The sequence below is a fragment of the Pleurodeles waltl genome, chromosome 10 (genome assembly GCF_031143425.1).
Source record: "Pleurodeles waltl isolate 20211129_DDA chromosome 10, aPleWal1.hap1.20221129, whole genome shotgun sequence".
NCBI classification, from domain to species: Eukaryota; Metazoa; Chordata; class Amphibia; order Caudata; family Salamandridae; genus Pleurodeles; species Pleurodeles waltl.
The window spans coordinates 625,398,729-625,422,720 of record NC_090449.1 but is presented as its reverse complement, the minus strand read 5'-3'; the positions used below and the strand labels follow the sequence as shown (position 1 = coordinate 625,422,720).

At 42.6% G+C, this 23,992-nt stretch overlaps 1 protein-coding gene across 13 annotated transcripts in view; it reads left to right on the top strand.

The window, feature by feature from the left end:
* PRKAG2 (protein kinase AMP-activated non-catalytic subunit gamma 2) overlaps positions 1–23,992 on the top strand; it is a 1,410,703-nt gene that overhangs the window by 1,290,011 nt on the left and 96,700 nt on the right. For all 13 annotated transcript variants that reach the window (XM_069211100.1, XM_069211103.1, XM_069211101.1 and 10 more), the window contains one exon: positions 13,494–13,575. In XM_069211100.1, the coding sequence (XP_069067201.1) occupies positions 13,494–13,575 (82 nt within the window). The remainder of the gene's footprint in view (positions 1–13,493; positions 13,576–23,992) is intronic.

Genomic DNA, 23,992 nt, shown 5'->3' with positions numbered 1-23,992 from the left:
ACATCCCAATGCATGAAATATGTAAGGCAGCCACATGGTCTACGCCTCACACATTCACCAAACACTACTGTATAGATGTGCTATCCGCACAACAAGCTACAGTAGGTCAAGCTGTATTAAGAACTCTATTTCAGACAACTTCTACTCCTACAGGCTAAACCACCGCTTATGGGGAAATAACTGCTTACTAGTCTATGCAGAACATGTGTATCTACAGCGACAGATGCCATCGAACTGAAAATGTCACTTACCCAGTGTACATCTGTTCGTGGCATCAGTCGCTGAGATTCACATGTGCCCACCCACCTCCCCGGAAGCCTGTAGCAGTTCAGAAGTTACCTTCAATTTTGTACATTTGTATATATATTATTTAAACCTTTAATAGGTACATACTTGCACATTTCATTGCGCGGGCACTATTACTATAGTACAACTCCTACCTCACCCTCTGCGGGGAAAACAATCGAAGATGGAGTCGACGCCCATGCGCAATGAGCACAGAAGGAGGAGTCACTCAGTCCCGTGACTCGAAAACACTTCTTCGAAGAAAAACAACTTGTAACACTCCGACCCAACACCAGATGGCGAGCTATTGCAGAACATGTGAATCTCAGCGACTGATGCCACGAACAGATGTACACTGGGTAAGTGACATTTTCATTATTTATACTTTGATTTCTGTTTATCTTTATCCATACAGTGGTATTCGATAGTAGCTCTAAGTTTCTCTTTTGCAGTTTTAGCCATTGTTTCCCTGGATGAGCTACTACAAGTTAGCAGGGACCCTCTTGGGTTTTATACTGATAGGTTCAGCGCAGATCCATCAACACAGCACATATGGATTTTCCACAATTTTGTCCCTGGGTGTCATTTTCTCATCGACCCATGAACCGCAGTAAGGAATGGACGAATCGTCTCACCTGCGAGGAAAGAATAGATGCATCACTTGCTTTTTCGACACCTCACTTTTTTTTTTACGCATCCCAGGTACTTTGTGCTTAAGATAATGTAACCATTGATTCCTATGGATTAAGACTCTTTTAAACCTTTAAAAAGTTATATTGTTACTTGTGTATGTTGGATTTTTGTTGTTTTGGTCTTGTTTTACTCAGATAAATATTGGCTGTCTTTCTAATCTGGTGTGAAGTACTTTTGTGGTGGGTGTGTGTGTACACACACACACATATACTTTACACATTACCTATGAGATAAGCCTGACTGCTCGTTACAAGCTACCAAGGAGGTGAGCACAGATTATATTAGATGTGGGACTTCTTTACCCTGACCAGAGTGAGGGTCCCTACTTCGATAGAGTGTAATCCACTGCCAACCAGAGACCCCATTTCTAACACTGCTTATTCAAAAGGGCTCCTGTTCTAGTGGTCACCTATGCACACTGGCACATGAGGGCCTGCCACTGGTGGCTCCGCAGGCAGTAGTTCCAACATAGCGGAGAGCTAAAAGCCAGCATCAGTATTTTCAGGGACACTGCAGTGGATCTACAATGGTGGAGTGTGAGCAGCAACCCCTCTCAGTGAAAACCATTTCACCCTCCTTCTCGGGTGGCAACAGTGATCACGGATACCTCCAATCTAGGGTTTGGAGCTCATTTGGAGTAATGGGAGTTCAGAGACCTCTGATCGCCAGAAGAACAGATGTTGCACGTAAATCTGTAGGAATTATGGGTGATATGTTTGGCTCTCAGAGCCTTTCTCACATCGGTTCGCAGACAGTTAGTCCAGATCTTGACAGACAATACCACCTGGATGTGGTGAAGAGTGGTGTTGCATCTTCTCTACGGAGAGGCTCTATGACTGCTGGTCCTGGGCTCAGGACCATCAGATTTGTTTGGTTGCAAATTACCAGACTGTGGTATTCAACGTGTCCTGGTGTTGTGTTGGCTACCATGAGTGGTGCCTTCATCCATAGTCCAGTACATCTACCAGTTATGTGAACTCCTTGGGTAGTGAATGTTTTCACAAGTGGCCAATATATCTGTTAAAGTCTGTGCCCTCCAGTATCTGATACAGGTAGCATTGGGGCACGCGTTTCATTTGAAGTGAAACTTTCCACTTCACTATACTTTCCCACTACACCCTTGATATCTTGTGTGTTGGGGAAGAGTCTCCTTAAAAATGGCCCAAGTAATCTTAATCACCCAGGACTGGCCACAGAGAATGTGATATAGAGACCTCATTAACCTCTTGCTGTGCCCCCCTCCAGTCAGTCTCTCTTTTAGGTTAGACCGCCTCTTGCAGTCTCAGGGGCAGGTTATGCACCCCACCCTTCAGAGCCTCCCCCCTACATGCCTGGAGATTGGGGGTACAACCTAAGTGCATTTTCTTTGCCCCGGAATGGGTGGATGTTATATTATGTGCTATAGGACGTTTCCAACAGATGGTCCAGATTTGTGAAATGGTGTGAAGACAGTTCCATAGATCCCCTTCACGCTCAACTGTCTGATATTCTACATTTTCCCCTCTGGTTGGACTAGCAGGGTTCTACGGTGGCTACTGTTCAAAATTATTTGTCCACCTTCTCTGCTTTTTTTAGGTCTGTCTGAACAACCTTCTTTCTTTAAGTCTCCAGTTGTTAAGAGATTCTTTATAGGTGTCACAAACAAGTACATTCCTACTCCATTTATTAGGCCACAATGGGATTTAAATGTGGTTCTTAATGTGTTCCTCATCTGAATCTTTACTAGTTGTCCCTTATAGTTATTAACATTGAAGACTGTCTTCTTAATCGCAATGACGTCCGCCAGATGGGTAAGCGAACTTCAGTCACTGGGTGTTAAACCCCCATTCAACTTTTCTTTCCTGACAAATTGGTATTACGAACCAGGGGTGATTCCTGCTTAAACTGGTCACTCCTTTCCCCTTAGGTTAGTCCTTCACATTTTCCATATTCTACCCTCCTCCACATCCTACAAAACAGAAGGAAACATGTCATCAACTTGATTCAAAGAGATCGGTCCGCTTCTCCGTCGACAGAACATGTAATTTCAAGCTGAAAACTCAGCTCTTTGTGGAAAATGTTGGAAAAATGAAAGGAAATGCAGTTCACAAAAGGCCATTATCAAAATGTTTTATCCTGCACATTGAGAACTGTTATGCCATGGTTGCTAATGAGCCTTCAGAAGGTATCTGGGATCATTCCACCGGAGCCAAATCTTCTACTTCAGCTTTAGCGAGTGGTGTGCCGTGGCAGATAACTGCTTTGCAAAACACTATTGTTTGGATTCCAAATTGAGGAGAGATGTTCACTTCACTTGCTCAGTTCTTTAGAATGTTTTCGTATTGATATACAGCCATTCACCGGTCCATGAGTTTGGGACTACTTGAGAAATCTATTCAGAAGGTAGCCACCTTTTCCCACTGATGTTGGTTCTTTACTTTCCATGGTCTTTGATGCAGATTCAGAACTCCTCTCAACTTTTCAATTTTCCAACTCCAAAAACAATTTAAAAAGTAAAACCTTTTTTAGCCTGTGTTCTTCAGACAATCACTCCCCTGAAAATTATAGGATTCAAGTCATTTAGCAACTGCAGGAAGAGCTTGGCTATAGACCCACACAATGTATGCCTTTGGTGACTGGGACCTGGTCAAAACTCTGAATAGTGTGAGAAACATGCAAAGATGATGAATGAGTGAGTGGCAAAACTATAGGTTGACAAGCAGAAGACCAGGTCACGTTAGAAACACTAGTCTCACTGCAGCTTAAAGTTGCAAGGCTGGTTCCGGGGCTGTCTCTGCTCCATCCCATTCTCACTCTAGTTTTCAGGTAAGTCAAATCTGAAAGCACGGCATGAGGATAAGTAAGCCAAGAGAGACTCAACTCTGTCTTCCCACTTGAAATCAGAAGAGAAGTGACGTGGCTGACAAATGAAGAGTTCCTCGTATCCAGGCATCTTCCGAATCTGATCCGGTGCCTTGATTGGTCACAGTGTGCCATGATTGATCACAGTGTGCCCCAAATTCTGGGGCAGTTGTTTACCCAATAGCTGATTGCGAACTTCAAAGAGGTCATGCTGCAGATCCTTTAGATACTGCTGGCAGCATCAAGTGTGTTTTTGGTTCCAATGGAGCCACAGGGGCCTGCAGGAGGTCTTATGCTAGCAGGCCCTCCCATGTCACCAACTTCCTCCTTGAGACCCACTTCCAGTCCCATATTGACTCAATTCATGGCTGCTTGTTGGCTCCAGAGCCCACACCAGTCCCTCCCTTGCCTACTGTGCTGGCGGAGGTGCTAGATCTAATGCCAACAACGGTCTCTGACCCCAAACCTACTTCTGCCCATTTGATGCCTGTCATTCTGTAAGATTACCAAGGTGTATCCTCAGCCTCGTCCACAATGCCAGTTATCCAAGATGCTGAAGGCTTTATCCAATTCTGATACATTATTTAGATTATTCAGCAGACAGAACATTACAGAAGGTAAGTAGCTTGTTCTTTTGAAGCTTGTTGTGTCTTTTTTGATAGGAGACCTATAAACCCTTTTGGATCTTTCACCACTAATTCCAGTGGGAATGTCCAACGGAGTTAATTTTTGATAACATTGTATTGTCGTAGGACTCCCGTTGTTAGAACAAGACTGCTGGATTAGGGTCGGCAGCACCCCCGTTTGTGGGTGACTGAGTCAACCTCACACCGTTTTGGCAGCTGTCGGCCCACCCAACCATTTCGGCTAGCTAGCAGCACCTCACCCCAACCTGAAGGAAAGGTGATTAGTGGCAGCCTGAAACATGACACTCAGTGGCTTCTCTGTGGAAGTCGTGGTCTCCAAGTCTCACCCCTTTCCCTCATTAGCAAAAGGTCAATACACACACATAGGCAAAGAATGAAATGCAGGATGGTTTTCAATATATTTATTGAAAAGCCTGCAATCTACAATACAATATGAGCTACAATTATTAGGGCAATGAGGCATATCTACTAGAGACTTCTAGTTGCAGATTCCTTACCTTAGAATTTTCCCTTGCACGTCGGTAGGTGGTGTCAGGCGACTTCACGGGCGTCGGCGTCGTAGTCTCCGTGATGACGTCTGGAGTAGTACATAGACGCCGCATCAGCACAGTGATGTCAGTTTCTTTTCACGGCTTTCCACCCCAAGGCGCCGAGCCGCGAATAACACTGAGATTGCTGTGCCAGAGCTAAGGCCCTGAATGGGGAAATCCTGCCCCAAGAAATCAGTTTGCAAGCAGGTAGGATGTATGGGTCGGTAATGAATCTGCAACTAGAATGTCTCTACCAGATATATCATTACCGAAGGTAAGTAACTTGTACATCTGATAGAGACTTATACTTGCGGATTCCTTACCTTAGAATAGATACCAAAGCAATGCCATCCTCGGAGGTGGGCTACGAACCAAGATCATGCAGGAAGGAACAATCAAAGTAGCCGTCCTGACGGACCTGACTGTCCAGGCAGTAATATTTAGTAAGCATGTGCAAGGATGTCCCAGAGCTGCCTGGCAGATATCCAGGACAGGAACTCCATGTGCTAATGCAGTGGAAGCAGCATTCGCTCCGGTGGAATGAGTGTGCAAGCCCTCAGGGGGCTGCTTCATGGCCAAAGCGTATCATATCCTGATGCAAAGAACTACCCTTCGAGAGATGTTACATTTTTGCACCGCCTTCCCTTTCTTTGCACCCACATATCCAACAAAGAGTTGATCATCCACCCGGAAATCTTTAGTACAATTGAGATAGAACGCCAGCACTCTTTTTGGGTCCAGACAGTGGAGTCTCTCCTAATCATGAGAAGGATGTGGAGGTGCGTAAAAAGTAGGCAAGGTGATTGACTGGCCTACTTGAAAAGGTGTAACCTCTTTGGGACCTGTCTAAATGCTTCTGGCGATCAGGGTGTGCTCACCATGCTAACTTATGGACTTTTGGAGAAAACGAAAATTCAGGACTTCTGGATTGAGTCCTGTAATGGCGGCTGCTGCATTTTGTTTATTGCAGCAACCAGCCAATATTACTCAGTACAGTGGGACCGTTCCCAGTCCCGCTGTTCTTAAACAACCCAAGGGGGAAAAATCACAAGGCACTGATTTTTAGGGTCAAGCCTGTGAGTGCATGCACTTGCACAAGTTGTCTGCGAGGCACTGTTTCTTTCAGGAAAGGACTTGCAGCCTGCCTGCTGGTCACCATTTGTTGGTTTGCGTGGCAATCTTCTTTACAGCCTTGTAATTCATCAAGGCAAGTCTGGCATCACTTCCGTTTCCTTGTGTGGGGCAGGGATCAAGCACTAATTGGTTTCATCTTATTAGTGCCCGTCCGCTGCTCCAGACATGAATGAGGTACTATTTTGTTCCAACTTCCAGTGCCCGCAAACAGAAGGCTGATTGGCAAAAAAGGGGCCCGGCAAGACAAACAAAATTGCAAAGCTTTCTTTTTTAAAGCTAACTTTTATTGTAATTTATTTTATTTTATTTTGTTAAGTCGTCTTTTCTCAGTTTCCACTCTTGTTTTATTTTTTTGCTTGTGGGCACTGTTACGTAACGATGACAATTAACTTACTCGAAATATGCGAGACCTATTGCATTGCAAATACATGTTAAAATTATGATATCTGGGTAGGATGGGGGGGGTCTCTGGCTGAACCAGTTGGTTAGATACCTGTTTTTATTAACCATTTCAAGAACAGCCAAGCACCTATTTTAACATAAACTTCCAGAAAACAGCTGTACAGATTTACACCAAATCAAGAAAAGCCTACTTTCTGATAAATTTGTGATATTTTGCCAAATTTAGTGTAATTGTCTTCAGCTGTTTTCTGTAACTGCAACAGAAGTTTCCAGTTGGAAATTATGGTGGGAAATCACTGGTCTGGGGCGCTTCTTTTTCTTGCTGTCCACGTGACTGATCACCATGAAACTTCCCTGGAAAATGCTGAGGTGGATGAACTTTTTTTTGGAAAGTTTCATGAAAATTAGTCAAATGTTACCAACGTTATTAGTGAAACAAAAACGGTCTTCATATGGAAAGTGACCTATAACTACCCAGTGGTCATTGCCACAAATGTTCAGGTGTGTATGTATCTATGTGTGCATGCATATTTTTGTGTATAATATTGCTTATTGCCCCAGAAAGACACTGAAGTGCCTTGCAGACCAGTGTACATTTCTCCTTCTGAGCCCACTGTCCGTAATTAGGTTTGTAGTTAATCATGCTGTTCCTTAGGGGAACAGCGCAATTTGGAACATTTTTGTTGTGCAGATTAATGCAGGATTGTTGAAGTTCCAGTATAATGCTGATTTAATGTACTTGATCTAATACAATGTTTCACAGTATACAAAATGTCAAAACTTTGGGTAGTACGTTGTGAAGGTGCTTGTAGTCATGCATGTGGGTAAAGCAGTGGTTTCCAACCTTTTGACTTCTGTGGGCCCCCACGTTATCATTACTGGATCCCGGGGGGGCCACTGAATCATTATTAGAATCTGGGGACCTCCCTGCTGAGTCAGTACTAAATGCTGGGGACCTAATCTTTTAATATTATTTAATTTTCCAAGCAGTCGCGGACCCCCTGAGGAGGCTTTAGGGACCGACTGGTGTCCCTGACCACAGGTTGGGAATAACTGAGGAACAGCATTGTCATGTTACTTGTGAACAGTTGTCACACCATTAATTTTGGAATGTTATACAGAGTAATGGTGCTATTTGGTCTGATCAGTAAGAACATTCCAAACTGTTGTATACAAATTGTGTTTGATTGCGCACCAAAACTGTGAATTATGAAGAAACATTGATGCTTACTTTGTAGTTCAAGCATTTTCTAGCAGGGCCTCATTTACAGTTGGCAAGCAAGGTCATGTTATATACAGTGATTATGTCACAGGCTTTCAGATTGCTGTGAGAAATGTTTTATAAGAATCAGACCGTTGTATCCAGTTGGTTTGTGAGGGTATACCCATTTGTTCTTTACTTTTTCCTTTTGATGGGCATTTAGCATTACTTCATTTACTTGTTATATTTCTTACTGTTGTTACAAATAAGGTTCTGTTTTTTTCTCTTTGGTGTTGGAGGGTTGTATTAAGTGGAATAATATGCTGTCCCTTTTCCTAATGGGAGTAGAATGTTAGTGCTTGTCTGGTATCTGCTGATGATTCATGTTAGGAATAGCCAAGTCTTTATCATCCTTTTGAATTTTAGGTTAATATTGATGGTTTGAATCCTTGCTGAAAGTGATGTCCATAATGTAGATGCTTGTATGGAAAAGGATGTACATCCAACTGTTTTTTTTTTTTTCTTGTGGGGAATAAGGTTAACCGAGGTTCTAGTCTGGAACACAGTGTCCTTTTCTTTGAGTATCACTAAAGCTTCATCTGCAGGAAAACTAGTCACTTCTATTGCCTTATGTGTAGTGCATATTACTTTGAAAGTTGATCACCCCTAGCGACTGGGAGCCAATAAAGGTTATTCAATGCATGAGAGATGTGATCTCATAGGTTTACATGTAAAGTTTTCTTGGAACTGAATTCTGAATCCTTTGAAGCCTTCTCATAGCTGAAGTTGGTGTTCCATGGTACAGAGACATTTATATAATCTAGAATTGAAATAAGAAGGAATGTCTCATCTGACTAAATTCCAGATGCATGAAAATATTGGGGCACAAGCATGGTTTGCAATCTAGAGATTTTTTTATTTGATTCATCAAGAGAACTGAGTCTAGTTTTCTTATTTCTTTTGAGATTATTGGTTTTGCTCCTATTTCTTTGTGTCTCCACATGTTAAAGTTTCCATTTTTTTTATACATTGAGTTTAATGTTGTTCTTTATCATTAATTGGTCAACAACTTTGAAGTGATCACCTAGTTTTGAAGTGTTAGGGTTACTGTTTTTTTAATTCAAGAATTATTTTTATGTAATCTGTAGCTGTAGCCAGCAAGGTGAAAAGATGAGATGAGTTCTTGAAGTAGAGTGATGTAATTGTTGAAAAGGGGTAGGAGATGATTGCAACTTGAAGTACACTTGCCTTGATTTTAAATGGATCAAGGTGAAGAGAGGTTCAGAAAGGATGCTTGATTTCTCCATAAGGTATGAGAAGATCCAATCGATAATGTTTCCATCAATGCCAGTTTCTTTTAGTCAATCTAGTAGTGTTTCATGATGAACCTTAAATTGAGTCAGAGATTAAGTAAATAGGTAATTGAGCAGTAATTTGATAAGCAGTATTAGTGTTGTTAATACGTTAAAGCATGTGGACATGTTCAAGAATCATGCATATGATCCATACATGGATCAGTATGATTTTTCTTGAGTGAAAATGTTGTTGTATCACAGAAGGGTTGAAATGGCAGCTTTTTCACCTAAGAACAACCAATAGGATTCTACATCCATTTATCAAAACTGAGAAGCTTGCAGACTCATCTGCTGCTATGTCCCTCTGATACTTATACAATTTATTTATTAAAACAGTGAAAAAAACTATTGAACAGATGATCATCAAGCATGGAAGAGCAAATTGAAACTGGGATCCATCAAGAGCTTCTTTTCCTGTTTGTCCCCAGAAAACTTCCTACAAGAGTTTGAATGGTAAAGTCACATTTTGCACCCGCCCTATAGATCCACTCCTTTCCACTCCCAGTCTGCACAAAACGTTCAAGTCACAAACAACTGATCAAAAGTGAAAAGTGTTTTCGTGTGACTTTTTGTATCCTGTTCGTCCACCAGCAGCAAATCTATTTGTAGTTTACAATTGGTATTTCATATATAATAACACAACACTCATTCAAGTTCCTGCTATTGATACAAGGTCATGAATTTGTTCTCTGACTGATGAGGGTGGTTGCAGGCTTAGTGAAAAGACCCAATCATACCCCCATTCAGCATACCTTTCCAGGAATGCGCAGCAAAGATCAGGTGCTCACCTTCATTATGAATGTCACCCAGGAACTGAGGGTGGGTCTTTATCTTGGAGCTGTTTTTCAATTGTTGCTCTTCTGATTAGGCTGAGAAAAAAAGCGGCCAATAATATCATTACCACGAATGACTGCAAGAGAAGCCCACTGGATCCCCTCACTGTGATTGCCATTTTAGGTTATTGGCAAGGCTGGTGCTTACTCCTCTTCTCTGCTGCTGAGGTGGTTATAATGCGTTGGAGTGCTGGAGGAGAGTCAAGAGTTTGACCTGTAGCTTCCTTGACCATGTCTCCTGTCACTGAACAGCTGCAACTTTATCAGTGTAGGTGGGGTTGTCTAGAGAATGAGAAAGACTGACCGGGGCTAAATGATTCAGGGTGGAATTGAAGGTGCGTATGATTATAGAGCATATTTTGGTGCCCTTTTGCTAATCTGAGGTGCCAACCAGTCCTTTCACATTTTTGTATGACCTAGAATCTCCTGGGGCAGTGAAGGGAAAGGGAGTTTGGGGATAGGTCATAGGTTGAACATAGATTTTTGTGAATTACAACTCCTTGTGTTGGCAGTGAGGCCCTGTGCTCCTTATCTTCCACTGCGTTGGTGCCAACTTCCCCTACCCCCATTATCCATCTTCCATACCTCTTATTTTTTTTAATTTTTTTTTTGAACATCTTCGAGTCATGTCTTCTGCTTTTTCCTTCCAGGGCGTGGCAGACCTAGAAAAAGACTAATATGCCCTGTTGTTTTTTCTTTACCACTCTTCTCTTTAATTCAAATCAGAGTCTGATCGTTTTTTTCCAACTAAAGAAGACAGTTACGTTTTTTGTAGCAATTTATTTTTCTCTTAGAGGCAATTCCTCAAAAATGTAGTTTTGTCAAGTTTGTTTTGAGAGCCTTAGCTCAGACCACTCATCTGTAAGGTTTTAATCTAAATTCTGGCTAAGTTAAAATAAAAACATGGAACGCATAACAGTCATCAGTATCATCAGAAAAACACTTCTTTCTTCATCTGCATTAAAAGACCAGAAACAAACCAAACTCTTATCTTGTCCAGGGTGGTGTAACTCCAGAATGGCGAGGCAAAGCTGGTCTTTGGGTTAAAGCATTTGGTTCCAATTTCCAATCAGATTACTAAACCACGCTCTCTCCCCTTCATCAAAAGATGCCTCCTTAAAACTTTGTGCTTTTATCATAAATCAATGTACCACTTTGGGGAGAACACGTACATGACCTCACTGTTCTCTTGGTGTCAGCCATCTCGTACTCTTGGATCCAAGCATGAGTGTCTGGTAAAAGTGCATAAGTACAAGAAAGCAGGACTAGGTGGTGGTTATTCCTTAGTAGCGGTTACTGCCAAAGTTTGGAACTCCTTATTCCCATTTCTACATGCCCGACCAATATAAGAGACTTCAGGAAGTGACTTTAAACCCCTTTCACAAACTCTTTCTAGTTCTCCTTGGATTTACGGGACAGCTTGCTCCCCTGCTACTCTTCCTTCTGCTAGCATCAGGACGTCTTTCCTGAGGTGGCTGTTTTCGCTCTATAAATCTGGCACTCCACTATAACCAACATAGCACATCTTCCCCTTATATTAAATGAAACAAAACAGACCATAGAAAAGCATACAGGGCACAAACAAACCTAAACCTCTGAGGAAACCACACTAGCAGCTTGTTATGGTAAATTATGGGCATATTAAGATAGTTGGGACATATTTCATTTCTTCAAGACCCTTTCTGAAGACCTACACGTGACATCTTTGTTGCCTACCTTAAGTGACTACCTTAATTGTTGATAATATACTTTATCCTACTAGTACTGCTTTTCTTCATACAGACCTTTGAAAAATGCCCTACAGTGCCACAATTGGGACATTGTTAAAGCACAGTAGCACAAATTATACTGTATGCTAAATGTTTCCTACTCACACATCTATAACGAGGAGATATTTTTTCTGCTTTTGTATTTCTGTTTTGACATCTACATCACCACTGGTTTCATTCTTCCAATTTGTTAGCCCGTGAGAAATGTTATTAGTGTTTATTCTACAGACGATACAACGGCTTTAGTTCATCTACCCAATAATTCTACTTTCTGTACAATTGCCGTAACATCCTTGAGGGAGGAGCCACCATTAACCCAAAGTCTCTCTTGTATGTTGGTATTATTTTATGCATGATATTTGATCCTCTTAATTCATCATGCAGATTTCCAAATCCGCAATTGATGGCTAATATCTTTAAAGCTGGAGCATAATGTTATTGATGTTTTATTATTATTGTTGTTATTTTATTATTGATGTTTTCTATACGGTGGTAGAAATTAAAATTGTCTGTATGAATAAAATAATTGTCCAGGGCTGCCTTAAAAATATCATTAATATAAAATATCATTCTCTGTCTTAGTTGGTTTCTTTTCCATTTGATTAATGCTTCTGTGCCCTCTGTGTCAAAGTGAGTTAGGTAATTCGTTTAAAAAATATATATAATCTGCACTCAGGCAACTTTGTGATAAGCAGTTTGCTAATTTTAATGTTTATTTTAGTATCCTAATTAATGTATTTTCATGTAGTGATTTCATAATTTTAAACTAGTAATTTTTGTCATTCGCGTTTCTCAGAATAGTTTAGTATGTAATGCTATCTTTAAAAATATTTTCTTCAAAATGTAATCCCAGTAGCAGAATCTCTGTAGCGTCGCACCAGTCACCATACATCCTACTTCCTCTTGATTCCAGCATACCAATGAAATCGGGGAGAAGAGTCTCATGTTGTGCCATGTCAGCCACAGGAGAGAGGGAAATTGAAGACAACCTGCTAGGTACATTCTTACGAGAGAACGGGCAGGAAACACTTCTCCAAGAAGGCTATCTCACGCATTGACAGCCATCCAAACATTACAGCCACGCTCAGCAGATAAGATAGTTCTGCATTTCACGTGAAAACGGATGTGATAGAGTGTAATTTAGATCTACCCAGAAGAATCATATCTTCGTCCTTTGTTGTCTACTGTGCTGCTATTTATCTTGTTAGAACTCTTTAGGCCACAGAACTGGAACTTCCTTTCCTTCAACACGGCTCACAAGGGAATTACTGCTTCTAGATATGCATTAAGTCATTGGATCCTATGTTTTGTATTTCCACATCTTGTGCTAGAATGAAAGTCCCATGAGTAGATGCTAGATTGATTTAGACCGAGCATATCTGAGTCCTCAACTCTCTGACCAATTGCTACTTTGTTTTGCATTACTTGTCTGCTTCTTCTGCGGGTTCAAAGATTCGTTTTTTTCTACCTGCATCCTTTTGAGCCATTTTTTTGTATATTCATTTTCAGTATCCTTATTGTGTAATCATTTTCAATGTGTTTACATTTTAAATTTACACCAACGTTAATCAGCAGTATTGTAAAATGGTGCAGTTCAGTGTGTCAACTCGTGCTGGTTTCTTTTGAAGCATTCTAAATTATGTCTCCAAATGTTTATTTTTAGGGTGTTTTGCTTTGAATATGAAAGGTGCTAATATTTTCTAATAAGTAGCTATCAGCTGTTCCTGGTGGTCTGTATTTTTCTTTTAAAAAGTATTATGCAGTGTTGAATTGCATTCTTAAGTATGCTAAATATTCTTTCAGGTAAAGAAAGCTTTCTTCGCCTTGGTAGCAAATGGTGTGCGAGCAGCACCGCTATGGGAGACCAAAAATCAAAGTTTTGTAGGTAAGGTTATTAGACTGCATGAGTATTTTATGTGTTTGCATATTTCCTGGATTATAAAGTCTCATGCTATGCTAAACATTAATAATGCCGGGGGGGTTGGTGTTTTGTGATATTTTATAGCTGATTTAAAACTGTCCAGAGTAAGCAAGGCATAATATATGACTGCCTTTGACGTCACAAAATCTCCTGCTCTTCTTAATCTATAACGGTTATATTTGTAGGGACTAGTGCAGCCATAAAAATCATCAAAATGCTCATGGCAAATGGGAGGAATACCGAAAGATGGAGACAGTCAATCTGCTTAAGTTTCCTCAAACTGAAGTGCTTGATAAAAAATGTAGGTCTTCAGGTATATAAAGAAAAAATTGAGCCTTGAAAGTGTAGAGACTTTCACCATAGTCTGTAGCAGTAACCGGCTGCTGGGAGGGTAACTTCTGGTGGCTGGTCAGATGGTAAGTAAGAAACTGTTGGTTAGGATATGTGGGAGCTTTCATATATGAGACCTGGCGGAAAGGCTTAAATTTAGTTTTTGTGTGACAAAAATATCGATGGAGTAGTACTAGCATGGACAAGATATGATCCGATGTTTTTTGTTTGAGGAGGAGTCTGGCAGCAATGATTTGAGGTCTTTGGAATTCCTTGTGGTAATGGAAGGCTTCTGTTGGGATAGAAATGTCCCCTGTATGATATACAGTCATGTTTCACTGCCTTAAGCCTTGGCCTATCCCACTGCAATAGACTGAGGCAAGGTTGTTTTTACAGAAAGTAGAAGTGTTTTGCTTATATTCCAGAAATTAGGGAGGTGATTTTAACACTGAAATCTTGAAAGAGAAAATGGGGCTCCTTTAGATATTTGAATAGGGCCCTTTGCTGAGAGGAGCTGCTGATTATCCTTCATGTAGCTCTTCTGATTGGTATGTCATGGTGGTGAATGATGGGACTGCAGTCTCTGTTGTTCAGGGTGAGAAGGGTCCTTTAGGTGAGGCCAGCCTTTTGATTCTTTCCTAATCACTGCCAGTATGGCTTCTGGTGAGCCAGGTGCAGAAAGCTCCCATCTCTTTGTATCTCTGTTGTGGGTACTTGAGTCTGGAGACGACCCTGCTGTAAAAAGCAGTACTCTTAACAAAGGCTGTAAACCCACCCAAACCAATTCTGAAAGTGCAGACCAAGAATTCACATCCCCTGTATAGCATTAAAATGGACTCAAATTATGTTGAGTGGGGTTCGATGTAGAAGTGGGTCAGCACCTGCTATGACATAACGGGAGAGCGAGCTTTAGGGTGCTCCATACCTTCAAAAAGGCCGGTCACTTTCCAGTGGGATCATCCAGTGGACTGAAATTTTTCTGCACTTCCAACTGAGAAAAGGACTTCAGGCTTAAAGCCGAAAACGGATGCCAGATGTGGGTCCCATGCACACTGTGTTATTGAAACCCAGCTGTACTCAGCTGATGAGCCCATGAATAGGTTGAAACTGGTCCTGGGTTGCTTGTGTTCCGATTCAGGGAGGACCTGACGTGGTAGTTTGCGCTGGTCTGTTACAAATGGAGCAGGGTCAAGACTGATTTCCATACGGCTGGGTCCAAACTGAGGTGACATGGTGTGCAAAATAAAAATGGATTGGAAATGCGGCCCCAGTAATTACCAGTGGCTGAGAATAATTCAAGCATTCCATCCATCACTTTTTTGAAAACTGATTTTAATGAATAGTATTTCTGTAACATAGCCGCTAGAAAGATGGTGTCTTGAAAGCATGATTTGGAACTCCATTGAACAGAACATAGGGTTTGAAAATAAAGCCTACATAGCCATCTGATGCAGGAAAGGGGCTGATAAAGGCACCTTAAACGTTGAGCAGGAAAATCAAGATTCACTACCCAGCAGTAAGTGGTCTAATGGTCTTTGTACCTTTCTTTTCTGGATGCTTGCTGGGCCACAAGGGTTTTAGGGCACCTCTTGGCATGGTTCATTTAGGTATCCTCCTTATGGATTTGTCAGCTGGTGCTTGTCTCGAAGACCTTTGGGATTTAGCTGCTTTGCGTGTAAGGCAGTCTTGCTTTTTTCCTTTGAATCAGGTCACAGCAGGCGAGTGCTCTGTAAAAACCCAGTTTGAGCCCAGTAGACATTTTGGTGATTGTAAAATACTCTTTTACATTTGTGTGTAGAGTTTTCCTTGTGTCCAGAAGAACTGCAAAGTCCATGGCTCACTAGGTAAGAAATTATCCCACTTGTGTGGCACAGGAAAGACGCCCACATCAACAGAGTTCCAAATCTTCCTCACAATGGGGTCAAGTGCATCTTATTTCTTGGTTTAGGTTTTCCCACATTCTGGTGCAAATATACATGTCGGAACTGGTGACACTCAGGATGCATATATTGACTGTTAAAGCTGGAGACATCATTCCTGAGGCGGCAGCCACTAACACAGGAAAATGAGAGGTGACTTTCAATGACCAGAGTGAGAAAAATGAAAAAATCTCTCCCTGCCCCCATATTCTCTGGGTGACTCCACTTTTGGGAGTGCATGTGAGAAGTCCGGCACCCTGGAGCTATAATTTTCATGCCACTTCCCTCCTACCCTCTTGTTAGGAAATGAGAGGTAATCTCACTCGAGTTAGGGGTACACTTCTGGTGTACTTCATGTCCAGAGAGCTTTTAGATTAACAAGAATGTGGAATGTGGTGCACCTCTAGTAGACTCCATTCAAATGCTTAACCATATCAGCAGGGCTTATTAAGTTATGTCTCTCCAGCAAGGTATCTTCATCACGTTCATAGGCTGTAAAATAATTCTGACTCCGTGTTAGTGCTGGAACCTTGTGTATGTTTTTATTTATTTACACATGGAAATTGATCACCTTAACCAGATCATACATATTCTTTAAAACATATAACATGCGTAACTGTGCAGCCTTTCCATTTCAGCAGTCATTGGCATTTGTGATGATGGGCTATCCCTCATCCCCAGGACATTAGTTAGTCATGAATGGGCTGCTTCTTAGGTCAGGCTTAAAGCACAAGCTGTCTGGTAGCAATGGACCAATGGTGCTCTTGCCAAGAACATACACTGGCTTACAGGCAGGCCATTGCTTACCATTGGCTGGCTTTATTTTCATTCTGGCTTGCTTGCTGCTTATTTGATGGTTTTCCTTGTCCCAGCTTGTCAGTCCTGTTTGGCCCTCCCCTGAAGCTTAGCCTCTTTACCATCTCTCTAACTGGCTCGGTTGTATCCTTCCACTGCTTACTTTTAGGGAACTGTTTTTTTGTTTTCCAGCTCACTTCCTGCGTGCTTCTCCCTCTACCCTACCAAATGCCTCCCCCCCCCCCTTGCAGCACTCTGTGTTGCTATCTCCCTCGTCCTGCAAGCGCTCTTGTGTGACATCCCTAACACTTCCAAACTTCCTGCCTCTCCGGCGCTCCGTGTTGCAATTTTGCCACTGCCTGTGTTACTCCAATTTGTTTGCTGCTTTCCCCGTCTCCCTAAACCCTACTGCTTCTCAGGCTCGTTCCTCCATTGCTCCCATGACCAGCGCCTTTTTTGTTTAGTTTTTTTTTATTTATTTTTATTGGATTGTGGTACAATGGGGTAGAACCAGGCAGCAAATTGTTGCCAGCCCCTTAGCCTTAAATAAAAAATAAAAAATAAACTTCTGTACTACTTCTTTCATTTACCGATCCATCGTGGATCGGTACATAAAAAATAATGCCACTGGGTCATTTTATGGGTGTGCATTTGTAGTGCCTCATACTTGCGCGCTCATCTTCAAAATGACGCAGTCACTGTGGCCAGATAAATTCAAACCAATTCACCCTCCAACTGTCCCATTAGTTGAATTCTAATTAGTGCACTCCTGTCCTCTTTGTGTAGTTTGAATTTGAAAAGTACATTGTTGTTCCTATGTTCTCTTATGAGGCTGAGCTACAGATGAGGTTTTTTTTAAAGTATTTTTATAGTTAGGTTAGGTTCTTTCAATTTGTATACCACCGACCACAATTGTTAGGGCATCCTACAGCCTTTTCTATGTGGGTGCCGTTCATGCGGATTTTTAGAAGACGATCAAACACACTGGATGAACCATCGTTTGTGAATGTTTTGTTGGCGTTTGGGTGTGTGTTTATAGTAAAATGTTTTGAAATGGTGGCACGAATTGGTGTGAAAGAAAAGTGAGCTTGATATGAGGATATTTCTCATGTTTGTGTGTGCGTGATGGAGTTTCTGTTTTTTTTCGATTTGGGTAGCAAGGGAATAATTGTCCATTGCTTCTCCAGATTGTAGTGTTTTTGATACATGCATCACTATGTAGGTTGGTATTTCATGATGGGATGTTTTGCATATTAAGGTGTGTTATGTGTGATAGTTTTGTTTGTATGGCTGTAGACTGTATATTGGTGTGGTGCATAACAGAGCCCTTGTTTTGGCAGAGTCCATCGTCATGTCTGTCAGTTCACAGAAGCACTTTCTGACTTTTTTTTTTTAGGTCTGACTTGGAGACCGCTCTAGCTCTTTCATCAGCCACATGCGATAAAAAAACAATCCTAAATGAAAAAAAAATCATAATTCTATTCATGCATAGAGGGGGTTTGGCTCAGTCCAATTCATCGATTCCTCTGTTCAGCTGTCATTGACATGTTGCTTCCATTAAGGGTTACATGAAGCTTGGGGCAGTGGGTCAGACTACTTCAGCCTGTGGCTGTCTTGTACTATATATAAGTGACCGCATTTTATCTGGTCGCATATGCACATCCGTCTAAAAAAGAAAGAGGTTTTATGGCAAAAATGTCCCTTGCTAACGCGTTTTTCTTTACATTGTTTGCCCTTCTTTTGTGTTTTCAAGCTTTGTCTTCAGGTCACCTTTCATTTGTACCATGAAGAATCATTTTTCACGTGATGGGGTCTGAGTGTCCCTGCTTTTTCCAATCACACATACTGCTCTATAACAAGTATATGCACATTTTTTTATTAAATAATATTTTTATTGAAAGCATACGGATGCTACATTTATGTGGCTTCATATTTTGTTTTTTAATGTAACATATGCTTGCAATAAATTTTTTAAAAACTACCGTTGGACCAGCTTGGTAAAACTAGACCTATTGGCTTTGGCAATCCTTATTTTTATGTTGAGCGTGCAAGCCTTTCACCTGTTGTAAATATTGTGGGCTTTCAACCCCGCCCACCGCACGCCGATCACACTCTCGTTCATTGGCTTGCCTTTCAGAAATTCTTTGTTATCATTGGTAAATGCTATACGTTTGTCCCTGTTACATGAATAATTGCATGGTTCCCGGTTATGTTTAACTGCAATTAAACTTATTTTTCTTTTTGTGTCTCTACTTCGCACTCATGGTGGCCATGGCACTTTGAATCGGCTATTTTACTTTTAATTTTCAATTTAAGTGGCAAGAAAAGTCCAGCTAGGAATTTACAACGCTTATTTATAGCTCTAGCTAACGCGAGACCCATTGCATTGCAGATGCTTGTTTATGTATAGAGGGCTGCAATTCCCTGTTAACCGGTAAAGGGACAAGTGATAGGTATTTCGTGGTATCCATTCAGACATTTGCTGTGGTCCATTTGCTTGCAGAAATCGTCATGTTTGTCACTCTCCTTAAACGTTATTTGTGCAAGCACGGTTTACTTTGTGCTTCACTTATACCAAACGGTTTTGTGGTGAAAGTATATCTTTATGGCGCAGAGGTAGTATTCACTTATCTCTGAGGACACTTGATTCGCTTTTCAACCAGCCTTTGTTAATCCGTCAAAAGGCTAACCAGGCCTCTACTGACAGGGGTTCACGTAATTGAGAGTGAAGCAATCGCACAAATTGTAAATCCAAATGAAATGCCACTGTCTGAGGCGTTCTTTGGCCGATATATATGAAATTCAAAAGTTACGATTCCAATGGAGCGAATCCGTAGAAATCGCTATTTGAGAATTGCTAACTGGAATGTGTGTAAATTGTGATTTCCTAATAGGAAAGCATACAGTGTACAAATATAGGCCAAGATGTCAGGAATACAACCTGCCGGGGTGGGGAGCGGTCTGGGGGAACAACTTCTCTGTTGTCCAGTGTCCAACAAGGGGGCACACAACCACCATTCTAGGAATATTCATCCTTAGCAGATCAACAGTCGGTATCCAAGCTCTCCAGTCATTGGGATGCCAAAGCTAAATAAAGAGGCACAAGCAAAGTCACGTTTCAAACGGAGCTGTATTTATGAATTCATGGGGCCATGTGCTTAGAAATAATATGTCCAATTTGGGGACGTTCCATCAGTTCTTTTATGCATGAAAACCATAAAGGTGTGAAAATACATTGTCCAGTCAGAATAACAGAAATGTGATTTCTTCATCAAATACATACCGTGATGTTGATCAGAAGATGCATGGTGTTATACATATATCGGGCATATAACCGATCACAGTAAAAACAATTTCTTCACAACCTTTGTCCAGACGTATGTGGACATCCAGATGTCTGTCTGTTACTCGGCGAATAAAGCATTGCATGTTGGGTGCCGTGTCTCTTTTAGGCAAACCTTTCTTTACAAGCTACCTGGATACATTAATTTAATAAAGGTCATCCAAATTCTAAACACACTTTTTAGGCCTTTGGCATCATTGAATATCACAAAACGTGAATAAAGCAAGATGAATTCCTCATAAAATAAAACATGCTTCTACAGGCACACAGGCTTCTTGAGAAGCATTTAGCACTGTGCACCATCCAAAAGTGCCCCTCTTACTAATCGGTCCTCCTGTACTCACCACCTCTGGTAAGACTCCGACCAATGATGCTCCCTCTGTTTGGGTCCCCCAGAGGGTAAGCCCCCATGCTTCTCGTAATGCTGGCAGGGGTCATGTTTTCCTCAGAGGTGCTACAGCTTGAGCAGATTCCTGCCACCGGTCATAGTGCAGTTTGCCAATGTCCTGCAGCTCCTAAGCAGGAGCAGATGGCCAGGCTGACGATCTCTGAGGCAAAGGAGGAGGCAACCACCTACCCCTAGCAAAGTTCAAAATATTCTTCATGATGGCAGGTATCAGTGCAGTGGCAAGTTCAGGGAGCACATGCAGGTGGTTGTCATTCACTGGAGGGTGGCTTAGAGAAGCAGCATCCCAGGCAGACTGGGAAAGTGAGCTTTCCTGTAGATCCTTCTCTTCTTCCTTTGCTAGCCTGATAGAGTGAATGTTGGGGCATGCAGTGGGTGGGTCTTGATGGAATTTAGGTTTAGGACCTCCGTGAATGTGCCACCAATATCTTTTGTTCATGTACATATATAGAAATATCACAATAGAGGTAATGTATTTGGCCATTCCGTTGTCTGACCACCTGCAGGTACTCTGCCGCCGACTTCCGAGCCCTGGACACCGCAACAACTGCTACCTTGCTTCTCCTCACGCAATGACAGGGCTGTTTACCTGCTACCACTGTCTCTTCACCTGCAACTCAGGACCTCCCGCCTTCACAGATACCTGCACTACTCCCACTTTGAGCACCTCAAACACCCCCTCACAGCCAGAACCTCTCTGCTGCCACCTGCTTAACACCGATCTCTATGTAAACATGCCACCGAAATCTGGGACGCCATCACCACCCGTGCCCCAATGTGATTTCATCACAGAAACCTGGCTCAACCCCTTCTCTGCCCCCAACATCGGCACTGCAACACCCAGCAGCTATAAGACAACACACCGACACTGCACCAACAAACACAACCAAGGCATTGCCATCATCCACAAAAACAATCCAGTGTACTACCACCAAGGTCAACACCACATCAACCATAGAACACCTCAATTTCCAAATCCACACAGATGACAGAATGACCACTAGAGGATCCCTCACCTAAAGACCCCCAGGACCACGCACCGGTTTCTGCGACTCCATCACCGATTTCATCACCCCACTAACCATCAAGTCCAAGCACTACATCTTCCTCAGAGTCCTCAACTTCCACCTGGATGACCCCACGGATACTAACTCTTCCGAACTCCTGGAGTGCATGAGCAACATCGGCCTGACCTAGCTTGTCACCGACCCAATACACAGAACAGGACACTCACTGGACCTGGATAGAACGGCCAATGACAGTGAAATACAGCCATGCCACAGTACTCACCTGGACTAACCACCCCATTGTCCACTTCACCATCGCAGGATCACCATGCACCACTGCCAGTCCTCCTCTTCCCCCCCGCCACCTCCCCTCCTTCTGCGGCTGGAACAAAGTAACACAGACCTAGTGGATGGATGCCCTCAATAACACCCAGCCCAACCCCGCAACCAACCTGCAACAAGCAGCCCAGAACTTCACCACCGGGATCACTAACGCCGCCAACCATGTCGCCACCATAAAACAAGCTAGGACCCGCAGAGTCACCAAACAAGCAAGCTGGCTCACACCAGAACTCTGGACAATAAAACACAGCCGCAAACAACTGCAGAGAAGATGGCTCAAAAGCAGGTACACCACAATCTGAGACACTTACATTGTCCTAACTAGAACTACCTAGTGGCGTCCACCAGTACGTGTGTAACTAACACACACTGACACACGATGTTATAGTTAGGCTCGCGTTTTAAACGTACAAAACCATAGAAATTCACCAGTTATAGTTAGTTATCTCAAGTAACTTTAACTAGTACCTAAGGTAGCTATAACTCATGCTCTGCCATGCACAGTTTTTCAGTCAAAAATTGGACTGCAAATATTACATTCATATTATCAATGATGTTATCAAAGATGTCATGAATACCGTAATTTGTGGGGTAATTAGCAGTGCATGGTGCGGGCGCGAGTTATAGCCATTTGATGGCCCTGGCATTTTCCATAGAAAAAGTGTTTTTTGACTTGCCTATATCTTTGGCACCGTTTGACGAATCTTCGCAAAGTGTGCCAGCGAATCTTGTTGTGCATGGGAAGTTTTGGGGTGATCCATGAAGTGCGGGCCAAGAAAAAGTTGGGTCACAAAAAGTGTTTCTCCCATGTTAATTTCAATAATAGCTTTGAACACAACTACAGCTCGAACCACCAAATGGAATTACACCAGCTATGGCAGAGAGGTAAGTTTTGGTTCGCAGATTACACTCTTGCATGTTTGGTGAACATCCATTCAGTTGTTTTTGAGAAACTGAAGGAGTAATATATTTGTATATCAAGTGCTGGATCCATCTCAACATTTTTCGCAGCAAATTTGCAAATGTGGGCACCGATCGGAATCCCTGCCCTGTTGTATTGGAAAGGACTGCTTCCTTTTCTAGCTCCCGAATGCTATCCATTACAGTGCATAGGAGGGATGCCCAAACTCCCAGGAAGTTGCCATACAATGGCCTCTCAACACCACTTTCATGGCATCCCACTCCACTCTTAGGTCATCCAGAGAGGCTGAATTGATAGTGAAGTATTCTGAGATGTGGTTCTTAATTGTTTCCCTATATGCAGTGTCTCGCAGGGCCTCAACCCTCAATCTCCACATGGGTACCACCTCCGCTCTTTCTATAGCCACCTGTGCTCAGTAGGTTTGAGTCTGGGTGGTCTGCAGGGCTGCCGTTTAGCCTGAGGAGTCAGCCAGGTCGTTTTGTCCCTGTCCTTCTCTGGAGAGCCTGCCAATCCCTTGGCATGTAGCCATGCCCTTACATCCTCAGGAGCAGAGAACAGCTGAGTAGCCTTGCCATCCACTATTCTCATTCTGTCCTGGAGCAAGAGTGCATATTTGAGGTTCAGTTTCCTTAGGCGCTGCTTCACCTTACCATATGAGCTACGTTGCTTTGTACCTCTGCGTGAAGTTCGGATAGGCTGTTATCTCTGCGTTCTCATGTCGACATGGACCGGTTGTTCTGGACAGTTGGAGAATCTGATCATGATCTCTGAAATTAAGGAGGTGAGCTATGATGGGCCGTGGTGGGGACCCGGGCTTGTGGGGGCCTCCCAGACATCCTGTGAGCCCTATCCACTGAAAAGGACCGGGAGGGGGTTCCTCCCAGCACATCGTCAATCAGCCATTGCTCCACAAACAGCTCCACACTGGGGCCCTCAGATCGTTCAGGAAAGCCCAGGAGTCTAATATTGTTACACCTAGATCTCCCCTCAGCGTCCTCTGCTCGTTTGTGCAAAGTGACGGCATCTTCCTGAAGCCACTGCATTTGAGTTTGGAGTTCGGTGACTGTGGGAAGCAGAGAGGGAAGCGTAGACTCAGCCTCAGCAACCTGATCTGCCAAGTTGCAGTGGTCCACCCTGAGTAGGTTCACATCCACAGAAATTGCATCAATCCTGGACTCCAAGGAGGTCTTGGTATCAAGGATGGCTTAAAGTACCTTATCAAATTGGGCAGAATGCAACTTCAGAGTAAATTCCAGCTGCTTAAAAGCCACTGTGATAGATTCTGGGGTTCTCATTGTGTCAGGACCCTGGGAGGGG